At 53.1% G+C, this 18,727-nt stretch overlaps 1 protein-coding gene across 1 annotated transcript in view; it reads left to right on the forward strand.

Annotated features, from left to right (window-relative positions):
• Positions 1–18,727, forward strand: part of GRHL3 (grainyhead like transcription factor 3) — a 34,480-nt gene that overhangs the window by 6,876 nt on the left and 8,877 nt on the right. The window contains exons 2-12 of the mRNA XM_059137109.1: positions 5,207–5,393; positions 8,619–8,680; positions 9,936–10,281; positions 10,538–10,611; positions 11,076–11,229; positions 11,432–11,543; positions 12,983–13,077; positions 15,252–15,410; positions 15,968–16,046; positions 16,162–16,295; positions 17,704–17,738. Coding sequence (XP_058993092.1) covers positions 5,207–5,393; positions 8,619–8,680; positions 9,936–10,281; positions 10,538–10,611; positions 11,076–11,229; positions 11,432–11,543; positions 12,983–13,077; positions 15,252–15,410; positions 15,968–16,046; positions 16,162–16,295; positions 17,704–17,738 — 1,437 coding nt within the window. The remainder of the gene's footprint in view (positions 1–5,206; positions 5,394–8,618; positions 8,681–9,935; positions 10,282–10,537; positions 10,612–11,075; positions 11,230–11,431; positions 11,544–12,982; positions 13,078–15,251; positions 15,411–15,967; positions 16,047–16,161; positions 16,296–17,703; positions 17,739–18,727) is intronic.

Here is an 18,727-nt window from a genome sequence, read left to right on the forward strand (position 1 = left end):
GTGGAACAGCTGGTACCACACCCCTCCCGTGCTGTGGGCCCAGAGTGAGCTGCTGGAGCAAGGCCCCACCCACATGAGAGCCCCTGCATAGGCGGTTTGCACATCCCCACAGTCTTGAGACAGAAGTCTCAGGAAGGGAGGCTTATCAGCTCCATGTTCCAGCTCCTCTCTCATGATCTTGGATTTAACTCTCTCCCAAATAGAGGAGAAACTGGGCCAGGGAGGTTCTGAGGGCACAGTCTCGAGAAGGTTCTTGATGCTAGAAACCAGAGACCTTTGTTCTAAGCTTGATGTCATGCATGAGATAGTCGCTGGTTGGCCTTAGGCAAGCCAGTGGCCCTCTCTGTGGCTCAATTTTTCCTGCTATCACATGGGGGAGAGTCATACGTCCCCTCCCTACTTTACAGGGGCGTTGCAGGATCAGAGGTGATGACAAACGTATGAGAAGCATGCTGAAAAATACAACACGCCATGCAAATGTGAGGGATTATCAAATCTCTGACTTGAGTTTCCTCCTTAGGGGGCTGGCCTTCCTCGAAACAAGGCAATGTAGCAAAAACCCCGGCACACAGTAGGTAGGCAAGCTCTGGGAGCTGTCCCAGGCTTATGCTTTGGATCCTGCTGCTCCTCTCCTCTGGAAGATCCAAAGTCCTCCCCACCTGCCTCCCCGCTCTCTTTCCCACTGCAGTCCTCTTCTTGACCACGCCCCGTCACTCCCCAAAGTTCAGACAGGTCAGGCTTCTGCTTCCTTTTCTTCATAGCTTTCTTCACCTATCTGACCTTAGCTGTTTGTTTGTTTTTGTGGTCACGTCCGTCTTGCTATTATTAAAAATGCAAACAGCATGACATTGGGGCTGACCTTCTTGTCTTGTTGGCCCAGCACAAGGCCTGGCACGTAGTAGTTACTTGATAAATAGTTGTTAAAATGAGGGAGGGATGCCACCCCTATTTATTGGGTTTTTCTTGTCTTCTACTTCCCTTTTTGGAACCTAGTGGTTAGTGGAAAAGTGATTAGTTGTGGAGTTAGATACCAGGAAGCCTGACTTTGTAACTCACTTGGCCAGTCACCTAGAACAGGTCCCTGTACATCTCTGCTGTCTATTTCCTGGTCTGTAAAGTAGAGATAATAACACATGATGTACTTGGGGAGGCCTGCGAGATAATGAATGTGAAAGTCAAGGCAAGGGGTTATTACACTGTCTCTTTTTTGTTTTTGACATAGAACTTTGTTCACAGCCCGGAGGCTTAGGGAGGATGTTAATTTAAGAACCTCGGGCAGAGTCTCCCCTTGACTGTCATTTGGGGCTTCTGAGATGATGGTGGTCATGATGATGGTGATGATGATGGCTATTATTTACTGAGTGATTATTCTCTGGCAGGCTCAAGGCTAAGCACATTTCCTACGTTAATGTACTTAATTCTTCTAACAGCCCATGAGATTAGCCCCACTCTAAAGTAGCCAGCCCTGGTGACTCCATCACCTGACTGCATTTTAATTTTCTTCACAGCACTTATCACTGACTAAAATTAACTCATTTACCTCCTTGTTTATGGTCTGTCTTCCCCAATTAAACTGTAAGTTCCATGGGAGCAGAGCCTTATCTGTCTTGTTCTTGGCTGATTCCCCAGGGCCTAGAAGAGTTCTTGACTGGGCACAGAGAAGACATTCAATAGACCCATTTAACAGATGAGGAAATAGCTAAGTCCTCTTGCTATCCCTTCCTTCCCCATTTCTCTTCCTCCTTCTAGTAGCAACTGAGGAGTTCTGCCTTGGACAGGGGCATCAACAGATAGTTTGTGGAGGCCCTTGGGAAGAAGTCTCTTGGCCTCCCCTCTTTGTTCTGGCCTTGTCACCCCTAAGAAGGACTCAGTCCTTAGAACTCTTCACATCTCTCACCCACCAGGCCCTCAATCCTCAATTCCAGCATTAAGAGAACAGGGTAGCAGAAGTTCTTGGATTTCTTTAGCACACAAGAGCATGCTAATCTTATCCGTAGTCAAGACTTTCTGGAAGCCAAATGCTTAGCCTTGGAACATGAAGTTGATCAGTAGCATGAGCAGGCATGGGGACCAGGATGCTGGGGCTCCCAGCTCCTGGCCAGAAACCTCCATCCTCTTACTTTCTTACTCAGTCCCTCCTGCCTTGTGTGGATGGAAAATCTCTCTCTGTCATTGAACCATTGGTTCAATGTAGTCTAAAGGAGGGGAATTTCCAGAATAAGAAAGGCATCCTGAAAGGAGACTAGCATTGGGGTGGGGGTGGGGGGGATGTCTTTGAGTCCAACCGGTCCAGGTTTAGGCTGAGTTTCCACTACCTACCAGCTGAGTGATCTTGAGCAGGTGATATTACCTGTTCTAGTCTCAATTTCCCCAAGACCTATCTCTCAGGGCTATGGCCCAGAGATAAGATAGTACAGAAAAACAGTTGGCTCTATGTCTGCCTATGGTAAACACAGCAGGTCCAACAGCCACTATGTAGCTGGGACTCGACTCAGGGATCCCAGCAGGATGGATTGGAGACCCTCATCAGCCAGAAAAACCTCCCAGATGAACAGTAAACTCTGACCTTTTCTTCCTGATGGAACCTCATCATTGTCTTCCAACTTTAATTTTTAAATAGGGTAAGAGATAACTAATAGCTCATCAAAGCTGATAACGGACATTCCAGCAGAAGTCAGCAGACTGCAGCTCTAGGCCCTGATCTACCACTGACTTGTGGGGTGACCATGTCTGAAACCACTGCACAGTCCCTTGATGTCTGGCTCCAAGCTGGGTCCAGAGACCAAAATGGCTTTCGTGTATGAAGTACTTATTACTTGGCAGGGTCGGTTCTAATTTCTCATGTGGTGATGCCCCCAGTCCTCATAATCTCATAATCCTACATGTTGGATACTTTTATGAGACTCATTTTACAAATGAGGAATAGTGCTTCGCACTGGGGATCCCAGCTGACACGGTGGGGTTGGGGGAGGAGTCCACCACCTTTCCCTGCTTCTCCCATGACACCTTGGTTGGGGAGTTTCCTTTAGCCTGGGGCTGGGGCCAGCTACCCTGGGTCTGCTCTGTAAGTTCTTCTATTCCTGGGCCCAGGAGGCAGGGAGGAAGGGCCTCCTTCTTACTTCTCCGTCTTAATGCCCCTGATTTATTGCAGCAGAAACTCGGGGTGTGCCTCCCTTTCTGCACCTCTGAAGCAGGAAGGTTTCTATCATTTCTCTTTCCTGTGTGACAGCTCTCTCTCCCTCCCTCCCAGATCCAGTGCTCCGCACCCTGGGACCCAGGGAGATGGGGACAGGGGTGGGGCAGTGCTCTGGGCCCTGGGTGAAGCCCCTGGCAGAGCCATCGCCCGCCCGCATCCTGCCTGGCTGTGGTCTGGTTGCTGTTCCCACTCTCTGTCTGGGAATGTAGGCCCAAGCTGCAGGCCAGCATGGGGACACTTCCTTGCTCACCCACAACTCTGCCACGGTGCCTGAAATGTCACCCTTTCTTGCATTATGGTAAAATAGTGCGGCTCAGTGGAAAGCTCACAGCTTTGGTACTAGACAAGCCTGGGCTTAAATCCTTGTTGTGCTGTGGACCAACTGGGTGATCTTGGGCATTTTCTTACCCTCTCCAAGTCTCAGGCTCTCTCATTTGTAAAACAAAGCCAATGATCCTTATGTCGTAGTGTTCTAGAAGGAGCAGAGTTTAGGGATGGAGAGCATTCTAACATATTCTGGTAAATGTCAGGTGACATTGTTCCTGTGTCCCTAACATGAGAGAGTCTAAGAGGCTCATTTCAGACAGGGGGCATCAGGCCATGAAGCGCCCATTTCATCACTGGGGTTCTCTTGTCCCCGTCTAGGCACTCCCATCTTCTCGGATGCCACCCCCCTTCATACACTCTTCACTCTAAAGTGAACACACTGGAACTTTCCCACCTCTGGCCTTTGCTCACCATCAAGAGCACATTTTACAGCAGTGGTTCTCAAAGGGTGGTCCCCAGACTACCAGCATCAGTGGCACCATACCGGCGAGCTTGTGAGAAATGCAAATTCCAGCTACCCCAGACTTATCAAATCAGAAATGCCAGGGGTGGAGCCCAGAAATCTGTTTTTAAGAACCAGCCTTCCACGTCATTGTGATGCCCTTCAGGTTTGAGAACCTTATCCCCAGTCACAGCCCCATTCTGCTGGAGCTTGAGTGCCCTGGGGGCTACTCACGAACTAGGACCTTGAGCAAGCCCCCTAACTTCTGCGAGCTTCGGCTTCCTTGTCTATAAAATAGGGACAAGAAGAGCACCCGCCTTACTTGGTTGTTGTGAGAATTCAGGGAGAGAATTCATGGAAAGTGTTTAGCTCAGCACCTAAAACATGGCTGATGCTTGATAAAGGTTAGGTATGACTTTTAATAATGACGTCATCATTATTCTGCATCATGTCGCTATCCTGATGCCCCCGCTTCACGTGTCTGCATATCATTCCCAGTGCCGAGGGCCCTCAAGTAAAATGTCTTTTTCCTCTGAAGACCCTCTCCTTGATCTCTTTCCTTTGAGCCCATGTGGCTTGACTCTTAGGCCACCTGCCTGGTATGTATCTGAGTTTTCAGCACAGAGCTGGGTTCTGCCTCATCCGGTGCCCTACAGCATCCCTTTCCCTTCCCCCACAAATTCCTGGCATCTGGGCAGCTGCCCGGGCCCTCCGCAGTCCATGTTGGTCTGAAATGCCACTTCCCAAGACCAGGTTCTGCCCACCGGCTTCCTCACCACACTCCCTAACTTGCAACAATGGCCAGCCTTCTGTGTCTTTCACGGTCTGGAGAGGAACTTCTCACACTGGATTATCTAGAAACTTTGTTCTTTGCAGCTTGTCATGATTTCCTATCCTCCTTATGCTAAATCACCTTGAATAAGTATCTACACAGAAGCATTTTATTGAATCCTCTGCGAAGCTTTGCAAGGTTGGGATTAGGGTCTTGGTGTCCTAGATGAGGGGACTCAGGCCTCAGGTCAACAGCCACAGGTCATGGCCACATTTGTTATAGACCGAAAACATCTAGCTCCCAACTTCGGGTATGTTCTACTGCCCCAAGCTGTCCAAATGGGGCAGAAGAAGGGTCAAGTTGGCAAGACTGGTAACTCTTTGAATTCCTGGGCATTGGCTGGAGGCTGACCTTCCATGGACCTTCCTCTGGGACAGCCTAAATCTGACCTTCCCTGCTTGCCTTCCAGCTTCAGGTCTGTGCGACTGCTGAAGAACGACCCAGTCAACTTCCAGAAGTTCCCTTACACGAGTGAGGATGAGGCCTGGAAGACCTACCTGGAAAACCCACTGACAGCCGCCACGAAGGCCATGATGAGAGTCAACGGCGATGATGACAGCGTTGCGGCCCTGAGCTTCCTCTATGACTACTACATGGTACATTTGCGCCCACTGTGTTTTCCCCCTCTGACTGAACACACACCCTTGCTCTCAGGCCTCCTGGCCCGACAGCCCAACCCTGGCCCCACACCATGCTTTTTCTCTCCTCTGGGTCTTCCCACAGGCTGTCCCCTCGGCCCGACCCCCTCCCCTTTCCCCTGACTTGACCTTCCTCTCCGCTCTGGATCTCAGTTTCAAGGTCACCCCATTCCTTCACTGAGAAGAGGGAAGACTTAAGTTTCCCATTCTGTTTCTCTGGGGACCCTCAGCAACTCCCATCATTGTCCTTGACTCTGTCTTTTTTTTTTTTTTTTTTTTAAGATTTTATTTATTTATTTGACAGACGGAGATCACAAGTAGGCAGAGAGACAGACAGAGAGAGAGGGAAGCAGACACCCTGCCGAGCAGAGAGCCTGATGCGGGACTCGATCCCAGGACCCTGAGATCATGACCTGAGCCGAAGGCAGCGGCTTTAACCCACTGAGCCACCCAGGCGCCCCTTGACTCTGTCTTTAGAAAGTTGCTGACCATGCATTTTTTCCTTCATCTCCCCCAAGACTGAGCTCTTGGAGGACAGGAAGCACGTGGTGATTGTTACTCAGTCCTCAGCACCCCATCCTGCTTGCCACACGCGCAGCACCCAGTGTGTATTGATGGAAGGGCTCAATGCCTCGGCCACGCACAGCCCCTCACAGCGGCATGCCCAGCCTGCCTTCTTCTTTCTGCCCCTGTCCCTTAGATCATTCCAGTTGCCCTGTCATCCCCACTCCACCACCTAGAACATGCCTTCTGCTCCCGACTCCTTTCGTTTTCTTCCCAAGGTCACTTCCCTTTGGAAGCTGGGCTGCCACATCACCTGTCCCTCTCTGCAGTGTCTGATTTTCCTCCCTATCCTTGCTGCCATTCTACGTAACATAACCCCTCCTGACAGACCGTCGTTATGGTTCTCTCATTGTTTCCAGGGCCTTGGCCTTGACTCTGGGAGACTGTCAGCACCTGAGAACAGGATTGAGGCCCTCCTCTATCTGAGCAGTGGGCAATCACAGGTGCATAACACAGTCCCAGAGCCCCTTTTCCTGTTCCTGTGCCAGACACTGCCCATGGATTCCAGCCTGCCTTCTCGCTGGGGCATAGGAGACTGGAGAATCTTTCTCAAGCTAGTACTCCAGGCAGCCCCTACCCATCCGTCTGAAATGTCCCACGATAGCAAACTTTCTCAAATTCTCCCTGGGCCCGGTGATTGCTCCAAGAGACTTTCCCAGATTTGAGAATGGGAAACATAAACAGCCAATTATTGAGATAGCTGGCTTTGAACTTGAAGATTTAAAGCCACCTTGTAAATAAGCCCTCAAATTTACTGACCCAAGAAATATTTTATCTACCTTACCCCAAGGGGGAACGCACCCTGTCCGTGTAAACTCACAGGCCAAGGATAGGAAGTGTGGTCTTGGATACGAGAAGGCCCCAAATTTTCTTTCTGGCTTTGGTTCTCACCCTGGAGCGGTGTGGTTATGCCACCTTACTTCCTCTGCAGTAGACCAGCAGCGTGCTGATAGCGTTTGGCCCAGGCCGATGGAAAAGAAATTTGAATTGACTATCTCAGACTGGAGACGTGGTGGGAGCCAGAATCCTTGGCCTGGATTTAACCCCCAGCCTGGGATTTACAGGTTGGACCATAATGTAAAATCCAGTACCATCTTCCTGGGCCATTCTAGAGCCAGAATGGTGGGGACAGGTTCTGGAGGTCATGGTTGTAGTGAAAACACCTGTCCCACCTCTCCGTTTCAAGAGGACTCTGGGTTCAGAACAGTGGGTAATAAGGACAGGGTCTCATGATGTACAGAGAGTGCTGAGTTGGGAGTTTAAGACCTGACCTGGCCACAAACAGGCGATGTGGTTTTGGGTAATATTCTTCTAAACGTAACAGTGTTTGGTTTCTTCCTGAAAGCCAGGCTCTTTGCCAGGTGCCTTCCTGCATGCTCTCCCACGGGGAGTGAGTAAGAGCCTAGGCATTGGAGTCCCTAGGCTGGGTTAGAGACCTGGTTCTGGCTTTATTAGCCAGAGGTTGAAATGACCTGAGTGCTCTAAGATATGACAACATTATAATTATGAAATTCACATTTAGATAGAGTTCTCCATGTGCTAGGTGCGGCTAAGCATGCACAGTGATCTCTGGAGTGGGTTTTACTGTTATTATCCTTATACAGATGAGAACAATGAAGCAGAGAGAGGTTAAGGGACTTGCCCCCCGGGTTACATAGCCAGTATGTGGCATATCTGGGAATTGAACCAAGAAATCCAAGAAATCTGGATCTAGAGTCCATGCTCCTAACCACTGAGACAACAGAGCCTTTCTGGGCCTCAGTTTCCTCATCTATATAATGGAAATGACATTAGTAGCTATCACAGAGTGGTGTAGGGGTTAAATTAGAGACTACACAGAAGGTACTTAATGCAGGGTCAAGTACACAAGAAGTACTAGACTGAAAAACAGCAAGCAAGGGTCACCTTGCTAGCTCAGTCTGTAGAAAATGCAACTCTTAATCTTGGGGTTATGTGTTTGAGCCCCACATTGGGTGTAGAAAGTACTTACAAATAAAATCTCAAAAATAAAAACCAGCAAGGGGCACCTGGGTAGCTCAGTCATTAAGCAGCCAACTCTTGATTTCAGCTCAGTTCATGATCTCAAGGTTGTGGAATCAAGCCACATGTCGGGTTCCTCACTCAGTGGGAAGTCTGCTAGAGATTCTGTCTCTCCCTCTCCTTCTGTCTCTCCGTACCCCCCTCCCTTTCTCTCTCTCTCTCTCTCTCAAATAAATATATAAATCTTAAAAAAAAACAAACAAACAGCGAGCATTATTTTTACTACTAAATCTCTAAATACCCTTGAAGTAAGTATTATAATCCCCCACTTGAAATATGAAGAAACTGAGTCTCAGAAAGGTAGAGTCATTCATTCAGAATGAATTCATAGTACTTTTAATTGGTAAAGTTAGAACTTAAGCCAGATCTGCCTGACTTCAAGTTCCTTGATGCCCAGCTGCTGATCTTAGGTTACTTCTCACTCTCTAACTTGGGACTCAGGCTGAATGATGGCTTGCCCACTCCAAAGACCGGCAGATTTTCCCCCGGTGACCAAGGCAGCTCCTCTGTCTGGCCTAGTCCACTGGACGGGGGTTATCTTGCCATGAATGTATAAATCCCTCTTTTCTCTCCACTCAGGGCCCCAAGGAGAAGCGGATCCTGTCCTCTAGCACTGGGGGCCGGAACGACCAAGGAAAGAGGTGAGGTTTGCCCAACCCCCCTCTCAGCCCTTTCCTCATGCTCCCCTCCACCTCTGGGCTCTTAACCATCAGGCACAGAAGGCTCAGTGCCTAGGGCCCACCGGACTCTTAGGGCCCATGGAAGTGTTAGAATTTATTTTAAAATCAGAAGAAAACAATGAATATAATCCAACCTGGATTACACCTATCTTTATGCCAGTGCAGTTGTAAAAGGTATTTTAAAATACTTTTTATGGAGGAAGGAGTCTGTGAAGGCAAGAGTCTAGGGCCCACCAAGTGATGATGAAACCCTGGTCCATGTGAGAGGCTCACACACACTCACAGGAAGCCTGCAGCCCCTGTGGGCTAGAGTTTACAGAAAACAAACTTCAAAGCCAAGGTCCAGGAATAAGCCCTGAAGACAGCTTTTCTATCCTAACTCCAAAACCCACCTCCCTGTGGAGGGAGACCTGGCCTGGGGGAGGGGCACCTGGATTCTGATACTTCTTTCCTCTGGCTCTCTTGGGCCTCTTCCCTGGTATCCTGAGCGCCTCGGGGCACTGATGTTTCCCTCCTCTTAGAAGGCAGCCCAGGCCAGGCTTACTGCTAGTGCCTTCCGGAAAATCCAAGCTGCTAAGGCAGGCATTACCGCTCACACAGCCGGCTCAGGGCCCCTCCAGGATAGGAACCGTAGAGTTATGCATGGGCCTTTTCAGAAAGCCAATTTTTAAAAATGTTGTTAGCTTTTCTGATTACAAAAGTAATAGCCGTTGGTTACAAAGTATTCAAACTCTATAGAAATGTAGAAAGTAAGAGTTTCCTGTAAGCCTACTCCCTGCCCACCTTAACCGTTTGGAGTGTATCCTTCTAGACCTTTTTCTCAACATATATTAACTGTATCCCATTAACTGTAATATCCATGTCCCCTCCTCCCACACATACACACACACTGTGTAGATAACTTCCCAGTTGTTTTAAGGTGGGGACATTTGATTCTGGATAAGAAATAAATGACCTTTCAGTTTTTAAAACGACCAAGTACCGTAAAAGATACAGCAGATGTTTGTTCCCTTCTACCCTGACCCCTCCTCCCTGCTCATCCCTGCGACAAAGTGGCTTATTACCGCGTCTTGCTTCATGCATGTTGGGAAGATCTAACGTTACGTGGGATTAAAGGTCAGTGGGTCTGCATGATGGTCACCCTCCCGTCCAGATGAGGGTCCCCTCGCCCCTCAGAGAGAAGAGGTGCACTCACCCAGCCCTCCTCTCTCCCCAGGTACTACCATGGCATGGAATATGAGATGGACCTCGCTCCCCTTGAAAGCCCCACGCATCTCATGAAATTCCTGACAGAGAATGTGTCTGGAACCCCAGAGTACCCAGATGTGCTCAAGAAGAATAACCTGATGAGCTTGGAGGGGGCAGTGCCCACTCTGGGCAAGGCAGCTCCCCTCCCTGCTGGCCCCAGCAAGCTGGAAGCTGGCTCTGTGGACAGCTACCTGCTGCCCACCAGTGATATGTACGATAACAGCTCCCTCAACTCCTTGTTTGAGAGCATTCCTGGGGTGCCACCCACACAGCGCTGGCAGCCTGACAGCACCTTCAAAGATGACCCACAGGAGGTGAGGGCCCACCCCCGTACTCCTCACAGCATCCCTGGATATGTGCATGCCTGTGCAGAAGGAGAGAAGACAGTGAGGAGATCAGAGGTTTGGAATCCTGGGAATAAAAAGTCCTAGAGCCGAGGCAGGTCTGCCATGTACTGTTGTCCCAGTTGTACACTGCATAACCTGCACAGCTATATGGGACAGCTCTGGGATGAGGCTCCAGCAGCCCGAACGTGGCCATTTATTCTCTCTGAATTGTGTTTCTCTGCAGTCGCTGCTCTTCCCAGATATCCTGAAAACGTCCCCAGAACCCCCGTGTCCAGAGGACTATCCCAGCCCCAAGAGGTAACTCAGCCCCTCTGGAACCTTGGCCACTTGGACTGTGCAGAGGCTACAGACAGAGCCTCACACCATCCCCAGAGCAGGCATCGTCAGTGAATGAGAAGAGGGGAGTGAAGGCACGTGAAAGGAGAGAAGCAGATTTCCACACTTCTTTCTTGGGCTGTGACAAGGAGCTCAGAGCCCTGTTAAAAAATTGAGGTTCTGTTGCCCTTCATCTCCCCTGAGGCTCTGTCTCCCCTCAGGGCTCTCTCCAGTTTCCATTATTTGTTATTCAGCAAGATTGTGGCTCAATGAAACCATTAAATAGAAACTCCAAAAATGAGGAGACTGAGGCCCAGGGAGGTAGAATGGTCCCGAAGTCCCACAGCAAATCCACAGCACACCCTCTGCCTCCTACCGCACTGCCTTCCAGGATCCTCCTGCCTGATTGCTCAAGCCTCACTGTCCTCCCCCTCTCCTCCCTGCAGTGACTTTGAATATACCCTGGGCTCCCCCAAAGCCATCCACATCAAGTCAGGGGAGTCGCCAATGGCCTACCTCAACAAGGGCCAGTTCTACCCCATCACACTGAGGACCCCAGCAGGCGGCAAGGGCCTTGCCTTGTCCTCCAACAAAGTCAAGGTATCTTGTCCCTGGAGCAGCTTGGCTAGGATGGTTGGGCCGGCCTGGACTGACAAGGACCCTAGGGAGAAGGTGCCCCTGCCATGGAGTGGGGGACACAGAGGCGAAAGGGCAGGAGTGCTGCACCAGGGCCCTGGAGGGGACTGGGACTGCCTGGGCCTCTCCTGAGGCTGAGGGTCATGGCGGCCCCCCGTGCTTGCAGAGTGTGGTGATGGTGGTCTTCGACAATGAGAAGGTGCCTGTGGAGCAGCTGCGTTTCTGGAAGCATTGGCATTCCCGGCAACCCACTGCCAAGCAGCGTGTCATCGACGTAGGTGAGAGCCCCCCCCAGGCCCCCTTCCCATTCTCTTGTACTCTCCCTGTTTCTCTCTCTCTCTTCATTCTCTCTCTCTCTCTCTCTCTCTCACACACACACACACACACACACACACACACACACACAGAGCCCAATCAGGCCTTTCTGGCCCTGCCCCCTTCCCCAGCCCCCTGTGATCTCTGAGGGACTGAGTTCTCACCCCAGCTGCCTGCCTGGCCCCGGTCTGCAGGTCCTGCACTGAGTGGGGTTTGCAGGGATTTGCATCTGTGGGCTGGAAGCAGGGGCCTCTTTTCTGTTTGCTTTGGGGTAAACAGTGCCCTAGAGACCCCAGGAATGTCTGATAAATAGACCCCTGGGAGGCTGGCCTTTGTGTCCCCCTGGGGGTCTGCCTTAGCCCATTGAGATGCAAATGCGTAAGACAACAGGAGCCCCATTGGGAAAGTTGGAAGGACCGTGCAAGGCAGTTCTGCTTTGGGAGCTGGGCCCCTGGGGTTCTGTCAGCTGGGAGGGGGCCCGGGGAAGGGACACAGGGAAGGGACTAGGGTGCTACCTTATCTCTGTCCTGGGCCCTGGGATGTGTGGGAGGCACCGCCCATCCTCCGGCCTCCAGGTTCTGACTCCATCACTCTTTTCTTGACTGTGTGACCTGTGTCACCTCCCCTTTCTGGGCCTCAGTTTCTCCAGCTGTCAAGTGGGATAGGGCCAGCTGCCCTTCCTGCATCCAGTGCTGTCTCTTCTGCCTTGAAGTCTCATGTGCTGGAGAACGGATCACTAGGGACACTCCCATGACTTGTCTGAGAGACCACACAGCCAGTGGGCAGGAGCCTGTGTCCAGGGGCCAAAGCTGAGCTCCAGTCCTTGCTGTGCCTTTTTTTTTTGAAAGATGTGGGACCCTGGCCAAGTGACCAGACTTCTCTGAGCTTCATTTTCTTTCCACATTTAAACTGAGGATTCATTGTGTCCTTGTGAGGATTAAGTGAGGGCTCGCCATCCTGTTCAGTGAGTGGTGGCCATCCCACGGTTTGCTCACTGTCCGTCCAGTAGCTCGGCGTGAGGAGTCCTGGACTTACTAGGCCCCTTACCATCGCTGGCACCGCTCTTACTCCTTCTGCTGCTGTGTCTGGGAGACCCTCTAAGTCCCAATCCCGCTGAAAATGCAAACCTCCGCCCAAAAGTGATGAGGGCCCAGGCCTAGCTGGCTAACTTAGGGATTCTCTGTGGGGTTTGGGCATATCTGCTTCCCAGGCTGGACCTCAGTTCTCCCATCTGTAACCCAGGGCACGACCGCAGTCTCCCCTGCCAGACTGAAGCATGGTTCTGTGGGGAGAGGGTAAAAATCCCTGCCAGGAATTAGACTCCACTCCTAAAAGCCTCCTTCCCAGCATGTCCCCAGATCCCTTTCCTCCTGACTCTCCTTCTGGTCCCCTGTGGTTCCAGCGGACTGCAAAGAAAACTTCAACACCGTGCAGCACATTGAGGAGGTAGCCTACAACGCCCTGTCCTTCGTGTGGAATGTCAACGAGGAGGCCAAGGTCAGTGCATGGCCGTGGCAGGGCTGGGTACCTCAGAAGTCCCCAAGTAGGGAACTAGAATTGTGGTAGCTGCTCTGATGAGAGCACCTGTGGAGGGGGCAGGATACAGAGTGGAAGGAAGAGAAGCGCAGGCTTCTAGAAAGGCTAGGCCTATGTCCCAGCCCTGTGACCTTGGACCAGTGCCTTGCCTGTAAATTTGGGATCCAACGATAGCTCCAACTGAGGGGGTTCACATGAGGATCACGTGCGATAAGTAAAGGGTAGAGGCCGCCCTGGCTCAGCAACAGGGGCTGTTGTGGTGAATCGCACCCACCCATTCACCAGATGGGAAAACCGAGCCACGTGCGAGGTCACACAGCCAGCCACCCATGACGCCAGGTTTCCCGACTTGCAGGCCAGTCAGGGGTGCAGGAAGAATGCTTTGGGTTCTGCTAGAGGAGGCTGAAGTCCCAGTGACTTCATTTCTTATGTCCATAGAAAGGGAACAATAGTCTGCCTCCGGGGGTTGTGGTGAAGATTCCCTAGGATCATGCACGTCTCAGAGACTGGCCCAGTGCCAGACCCATCTGAGAGGCCTGAAAGTGGAGCCTCTGGTGATTTTTTTCATCCCAGCCGCTTAGTGCCCAAGGCCAACTTGCTGTGTGCCTCTGGGCCTCTCTGTGCCATGCTTGGTTTCCTGTTTGGAGAGCCAGCATTGTGGAAAGGGCACTGGTCTGAGAGCCGGGGCTGGGTGACCTTGGGCCTGTCCTTTGTCTCCTTGGGCCAGGCCCACCCTCTCAGACCAGGGTTGGGTCCAGCTCATGGCAAGGACTTTTCTGGCCTGGACAAGCTGGAGGGCTGGCCTCACGGGCCTGGGCCGCCGCCGTGGCTGCCTGGAGAAAACAAGAGCTGAAGGGGGCTCTGAAAACACAAAGGGAGGCACAAAAGTGAGGGATTATTCGTTTTCAAACAGATACCAGGGGCTGAAGGAGGAGCTGGGGCCTCTGGTGCCGGGAGGCGGGGAAAGAGTTTCACCGGAAGGGAGCGCTGGGTTTCGGTTGGGATTTTCTCACAGGCCCTGAAGCCCCCAGGCGTGGGTCTTTCTCAGGTGTGAGCTGGGTGGGAGCTGCATTAGCTGCTGAGTTGGCTGAGGGGTGGTATGTCTGGTATGCGTCTGGGGGCCTGGCCCCCACAGCCAAGGAGGGAAAGGGGTCCACAAAGGCCCCATACCCCACCCCTACCTGGGCAGGTCAGGATCACTTCCAAGGGAAATGTCCCAAGGAACAGTGGCCAGTCTGGAGTGAGGTCTGGCCCTGGCATCCCAGGGAGGAGTCAGTCAGGTAGGCAGTCACCAGGCGAGCCTGCCAGGGAGTCTCTGGGCTGGGAATCACCCCACCGTCAGCTGCACCTCCTAGGCTTTGAGTTGAGACTCCAGTGGTCCCAGTCACCACAACAGGTCACTGCATGCCAAGCCTGCTAGGGGCGTCATGTGCCCTCACAGCCACATGAAGTAGGTTTAATTATCCCCATTTTGCAGGTAAGAAAACTGAGGCTCTGTGAGGTTAGTGCACTCGTCTAAAGCCACATGGCCAGTGAGTGACTGAGCCCAGCTTCCCAACCCCAGGCTGGGTGGCCCCGTGTCCAGGCTCATTCTGCTGGCATGTGGAAACATCCGCAGCTCCCCTCTCTGCTCAGAGCCCCTGATTCCTTGGCTGTAAAAGGCGGGGGACAGGTCCAGTGATGGCTGGAACTGGTAGGCAAGGGCGCAGAGGGGCAGGGTCTCACCCCTGTGGCTCGAGGCCAGCGGGAAGGTGGTCTTCTGGACCCAGGGGGAACGGGCTATGGCCCTTCCATACCTCCTTACTCTGGGTGGCAGATCAATGAGGCTCTGGACTTTCATGAAAACCCCTGAGGGACCTCGTCATCTCCTTCTCAGGGCCTTGATCCTTTGGGCTGCCCTGGGCAGTCTAGTGGGAGCTGCCTCGCCAACTGGGCTGCACCCACACCTACCCTCATGTCTCCTGGAGAAGGCTGGCATGCCACCCTGAGCCCCAGTCTGGCCGTCGGTGATGGTGATGGGCGCCTTCCACAGGCGTGACTCCCCAGGTGCACAGTAGGCTCAGTGAGCAGTGCTCGAGGGACAGCAGGGCTGGCGCAGGGCCCACTGTTTCTCCAGCTCCCCTGTCTGTCCCCAGGTGTTCATCGGTGTCAACTGCCTCAGCACAGACTTCTCCTCGCAGAAGGGGGTAAAGGGTGTCCCCCTGAACCTGCAGATCGACACCTATGACTGCGGCTCAGGCGCCGAGCGCCTGGTGCACCGAGCCGTCTGCCAGATCAAGATCTTTTGTGACAAGGTGGCCGGGGTTAGGGGCTCTGGGAGGGGGAAGGGCTAGCTCCCACTGGTGTGCCCTCCCCAGCCATGTGGGGTGTGTCTGTTTCTCTCTGCTTCTTGCTCTCCGCCTGTCTCCCTCCTCTGTGGGCTTGTCATTGTCTGTCCTGGCCTCGAAGTATATTTTCCTCCCTTTCTCTGTGCTGCTGTCTCCCCTCTCAGTCTCCTTCTGAAGATCTCTTTCTAGATCTCTCCATGTGTCTTTCTGTGTCTGTCTCTCTCATGTTTCTCTTTCTTCTCCTTGTCCTCTTTCACTCCACTTTCCTCATGCTTCTCTGTCTGTTCCTCTCTCTCCTCGTCTGTCTGTCTCTCGTGGCCTGGAATGACTTCAGACAAGGCTGGGCTGGGCTGGGCTGGGCCCGACGGGTTGGGCACTGCTACTTTCCCATTTCCTGGTCTCACTCTGGGAAGACAGCAGCTCTAGAAGTCTGGCAGCCCCAGAAGGCTGGCCTGTAGTGAAGATGCAAGACAGCCAGGCCCTCCCAAGACCCTTGGTGACCCCCCTTCCCCGCTTCCCTGCAGGGAGCAGAGAGGAAAATGAGGGATGATGAGCGGAAGCAGTTCCGGAGGAAGGTCAAGTGCCCCGACTCCAGCAGCAGTGGTCAGTGGGGAGGGGCCAGGGGCTGGGCTGGCCTGGGGCAAAGGGGAGATGGAGACTGGAGACTGGGGGTGTGAACGGAGGGGTCCCAGACACAGGGCTTTCCTTTTCTCATCAGGCATCAAGGGCTGCCTGCTGTCCGGCTTCAGGGGCAATGAGACCACATACCTGCGGCCTGAGGCTGACCTGGAGACCCCGCCCGTGCTGTTCATCCCCAACGTGCACTTCTCCGGCCTGCAGCGTCCTGGAGGGGTGAGGGTCTCTGGCCAGAGAGGGTCTCAGCCTCTGGCGGGGGCGGGGAGGGGGCAATCGTCGCTGATTGGTGCAGAGGCCCCTGCCACGCGGCCACAACAGGCCAGTTTAGACGAGCGTAGGTCTGGATATTTTTTTACATCAAAATGAAGATACTTTTACCGAATCCCATGGGATTAAAGAATGGACACTTGTTCGGACAATGTTAGTGACCTTTTCTACTGGAGAGAAAGTCAGTTGAAGAAATGGACTTCATAACTGTCGAAGTGTTCATGCTTGGAGCATTCATGGAGGTTTCTAGTGGCTGGCTCCCCATAGAGTGGACCACGGTGGTCATGGCAAGGCCTGTGAGCGCTCACTATATGCCAGGCACTGCTCTCGAGGCCCCCCACGCACCACATCTCGCCCCCTCCCTGCCTCCCTATCGGCCGGACACTGTCATTCTCCCTGGATTCGTGGAGTGGACATTGAGGCCCAAAGACCAAACCCCACAGCACGGGCAGAGCCAGGGTTTGGACCCAGGCACCTGGGCTTCAGAAGCCGAGCCCGGAAACTCTAGCTACAGCACCTCTTGGGCTGGGGAGCCATCCTTTGAGGTAGATACTCTTGTCCCCTCCATTTTCCAGAGAAGGCCGCACAGCATGTCAGTGGGGGAATCAGGATGGGTGAGCCTGGCTAGTAGTTTGCTTCCATATTAAACAATTTGATTTTCCTTCCATCGAGGATCCCTCCCCTACCGCCATGTAGGCAAGAACGTTTGCAGAAATAGCTCTTGCTGTCCAAGATGCGTTCAGTGCACTAAGAGTTTATGGAACCGAATGGGCAGCCAGTACTGATGTGGCCGGTGGCACATACTTAAAACCCTTCCTGTGTCCGCCATCCTCCCATTACTGCCCCCCGCCCTGCTGCCCTGGAAGTGGTTCTGTGACCCCATAGTCTGATGGCTGCATGACTCTAGTTCTTCTCCCTAGCCAAAGGCCCCAAGTCAGGAGATGGCCACTCTCTTGGGATTAAGGGCCCTGTGGCCAGGTTGATGGCTGCTCCATGGGGAAGAGAGGGGCCCTGTTCCCAGCTGCAGGGTGGTGTGCAGTCCTGGCCCTTCTGGGCGAGCTGGGGCTCAGGTGGGGCACACAGGGTCTGCCATATTTCTTCAATGCCTCCTGTGTCCACCGAGTCCCCGACTGGTTCTCCCTGGGGTGGATGCTGCCTTTCGTCCCATGATCGCAGCTCACTTAAGAGGACTTAGTTTGAGCAGAATGAGCTGGAAAGGCATTCCAACTGCATCTCCCCTCCCCCCACCTCCCTCCCATCAAAGATTGGGCCCCCTCCTCCCAGAAAGCCTCCAGCAGCAGAAGGCCCCTCTCATCTTCCTGCATGTGATGGAAAATGTCTTTCGTCTTCATTGCAGGCAGTGCCCTCGGCGGGTCAGAGCAGCTCCAACAGGTACGGAGAGAAACAGCGAGGGGCCTCCTCACCCCCTCCCCGCCCCCACCCAGCCTTCCACTGCTTGCGCTGCCCACCCCCGCCACAGGCCAGGGCAGGGGCACCGAGGAAGCAGCCGGGAGACTCTTCCCCCAGGCCCAAGCTAGATGCACGCTCCTTTCTCACTGAAACTGCCCACGTTTTTATGGGTTTGTTTTATGTGAAAAGTTGGCGAATCTCTGGCGAGACACATGCTTGTAAAAAGCGAAAAAAGAAGCCTCTGAGATGGTAGAGCAGATGTGGGGAGCAAGGAGGGGACGCTGTGCTGCAGGACGGACCGGGGGGTCCACACCCCACCAAGACTCCAGGAGGCGAGGGAGGGGCCTGGTGACTTGTCCCCTCCTGATGTCCTTCTCTCTAGCCTAGAGGTCTGTCCGAGGGGGAGCATGGCTTCGCAGGCCCAGGGATGAGAAGGTGGTGGGTGAAAGGGAAAGCTCGTTTGTTGTTGGTCTCGGTGTCCTGCCCCCATAAACAAGGGGCACCTTTCAGGAGGGGCCTCCATACCAAATTAGGTCACCTGACCCCCCACCACAGCCCCCATGGGGCATGCAAGCAGGGGCGTTTGCTCTCCTTGACGGATGAGGAAGCCAAGGCTCAGAGAAGCGAAGTGACTTGGCCAAGCTCACACAGCGCCAGCAGGCTGGCACCTCCGTGTGCCTTACTCCAAATCCCGTAGCCCTGCCCCCTCTCCCCACTGCCCATCCAAGTACATTCTTTCAAAAAACCATCCTATTGATGGCGAAACAGTCGTCATTCCCCAAGGCCCTGCTGCACCCCACTCGCAGCTCTGGAAGCTGTCTGTGTGATCTCCTGCAGCCTCACGACTTTATGAAGTCTTGTTGTCATTGTTTCGTCACCCCATTGGATAGATGGGGACCCTGAGGGACTAAGGGACTCCCCCGAGTCACCCAGCTAGTGAGTGAGATTTGAACCCAGGCTGTCCCAATTCT

The sequence above is a fragment of the Mustela lutreola genome, chromosome 10, assembly GCF_030435805.1.
Source record: "Mustela lutreola isolate mMusLut2 chromosome 10, mMusLut2.pri, whole genome shotgun sequence".
Classification (NCBI taxonomy): Eukaryota; Metazoa; Chordata; class Mammalia; order Carnivora; family Mustelidae; genus Mustela; species Mustela lutreola.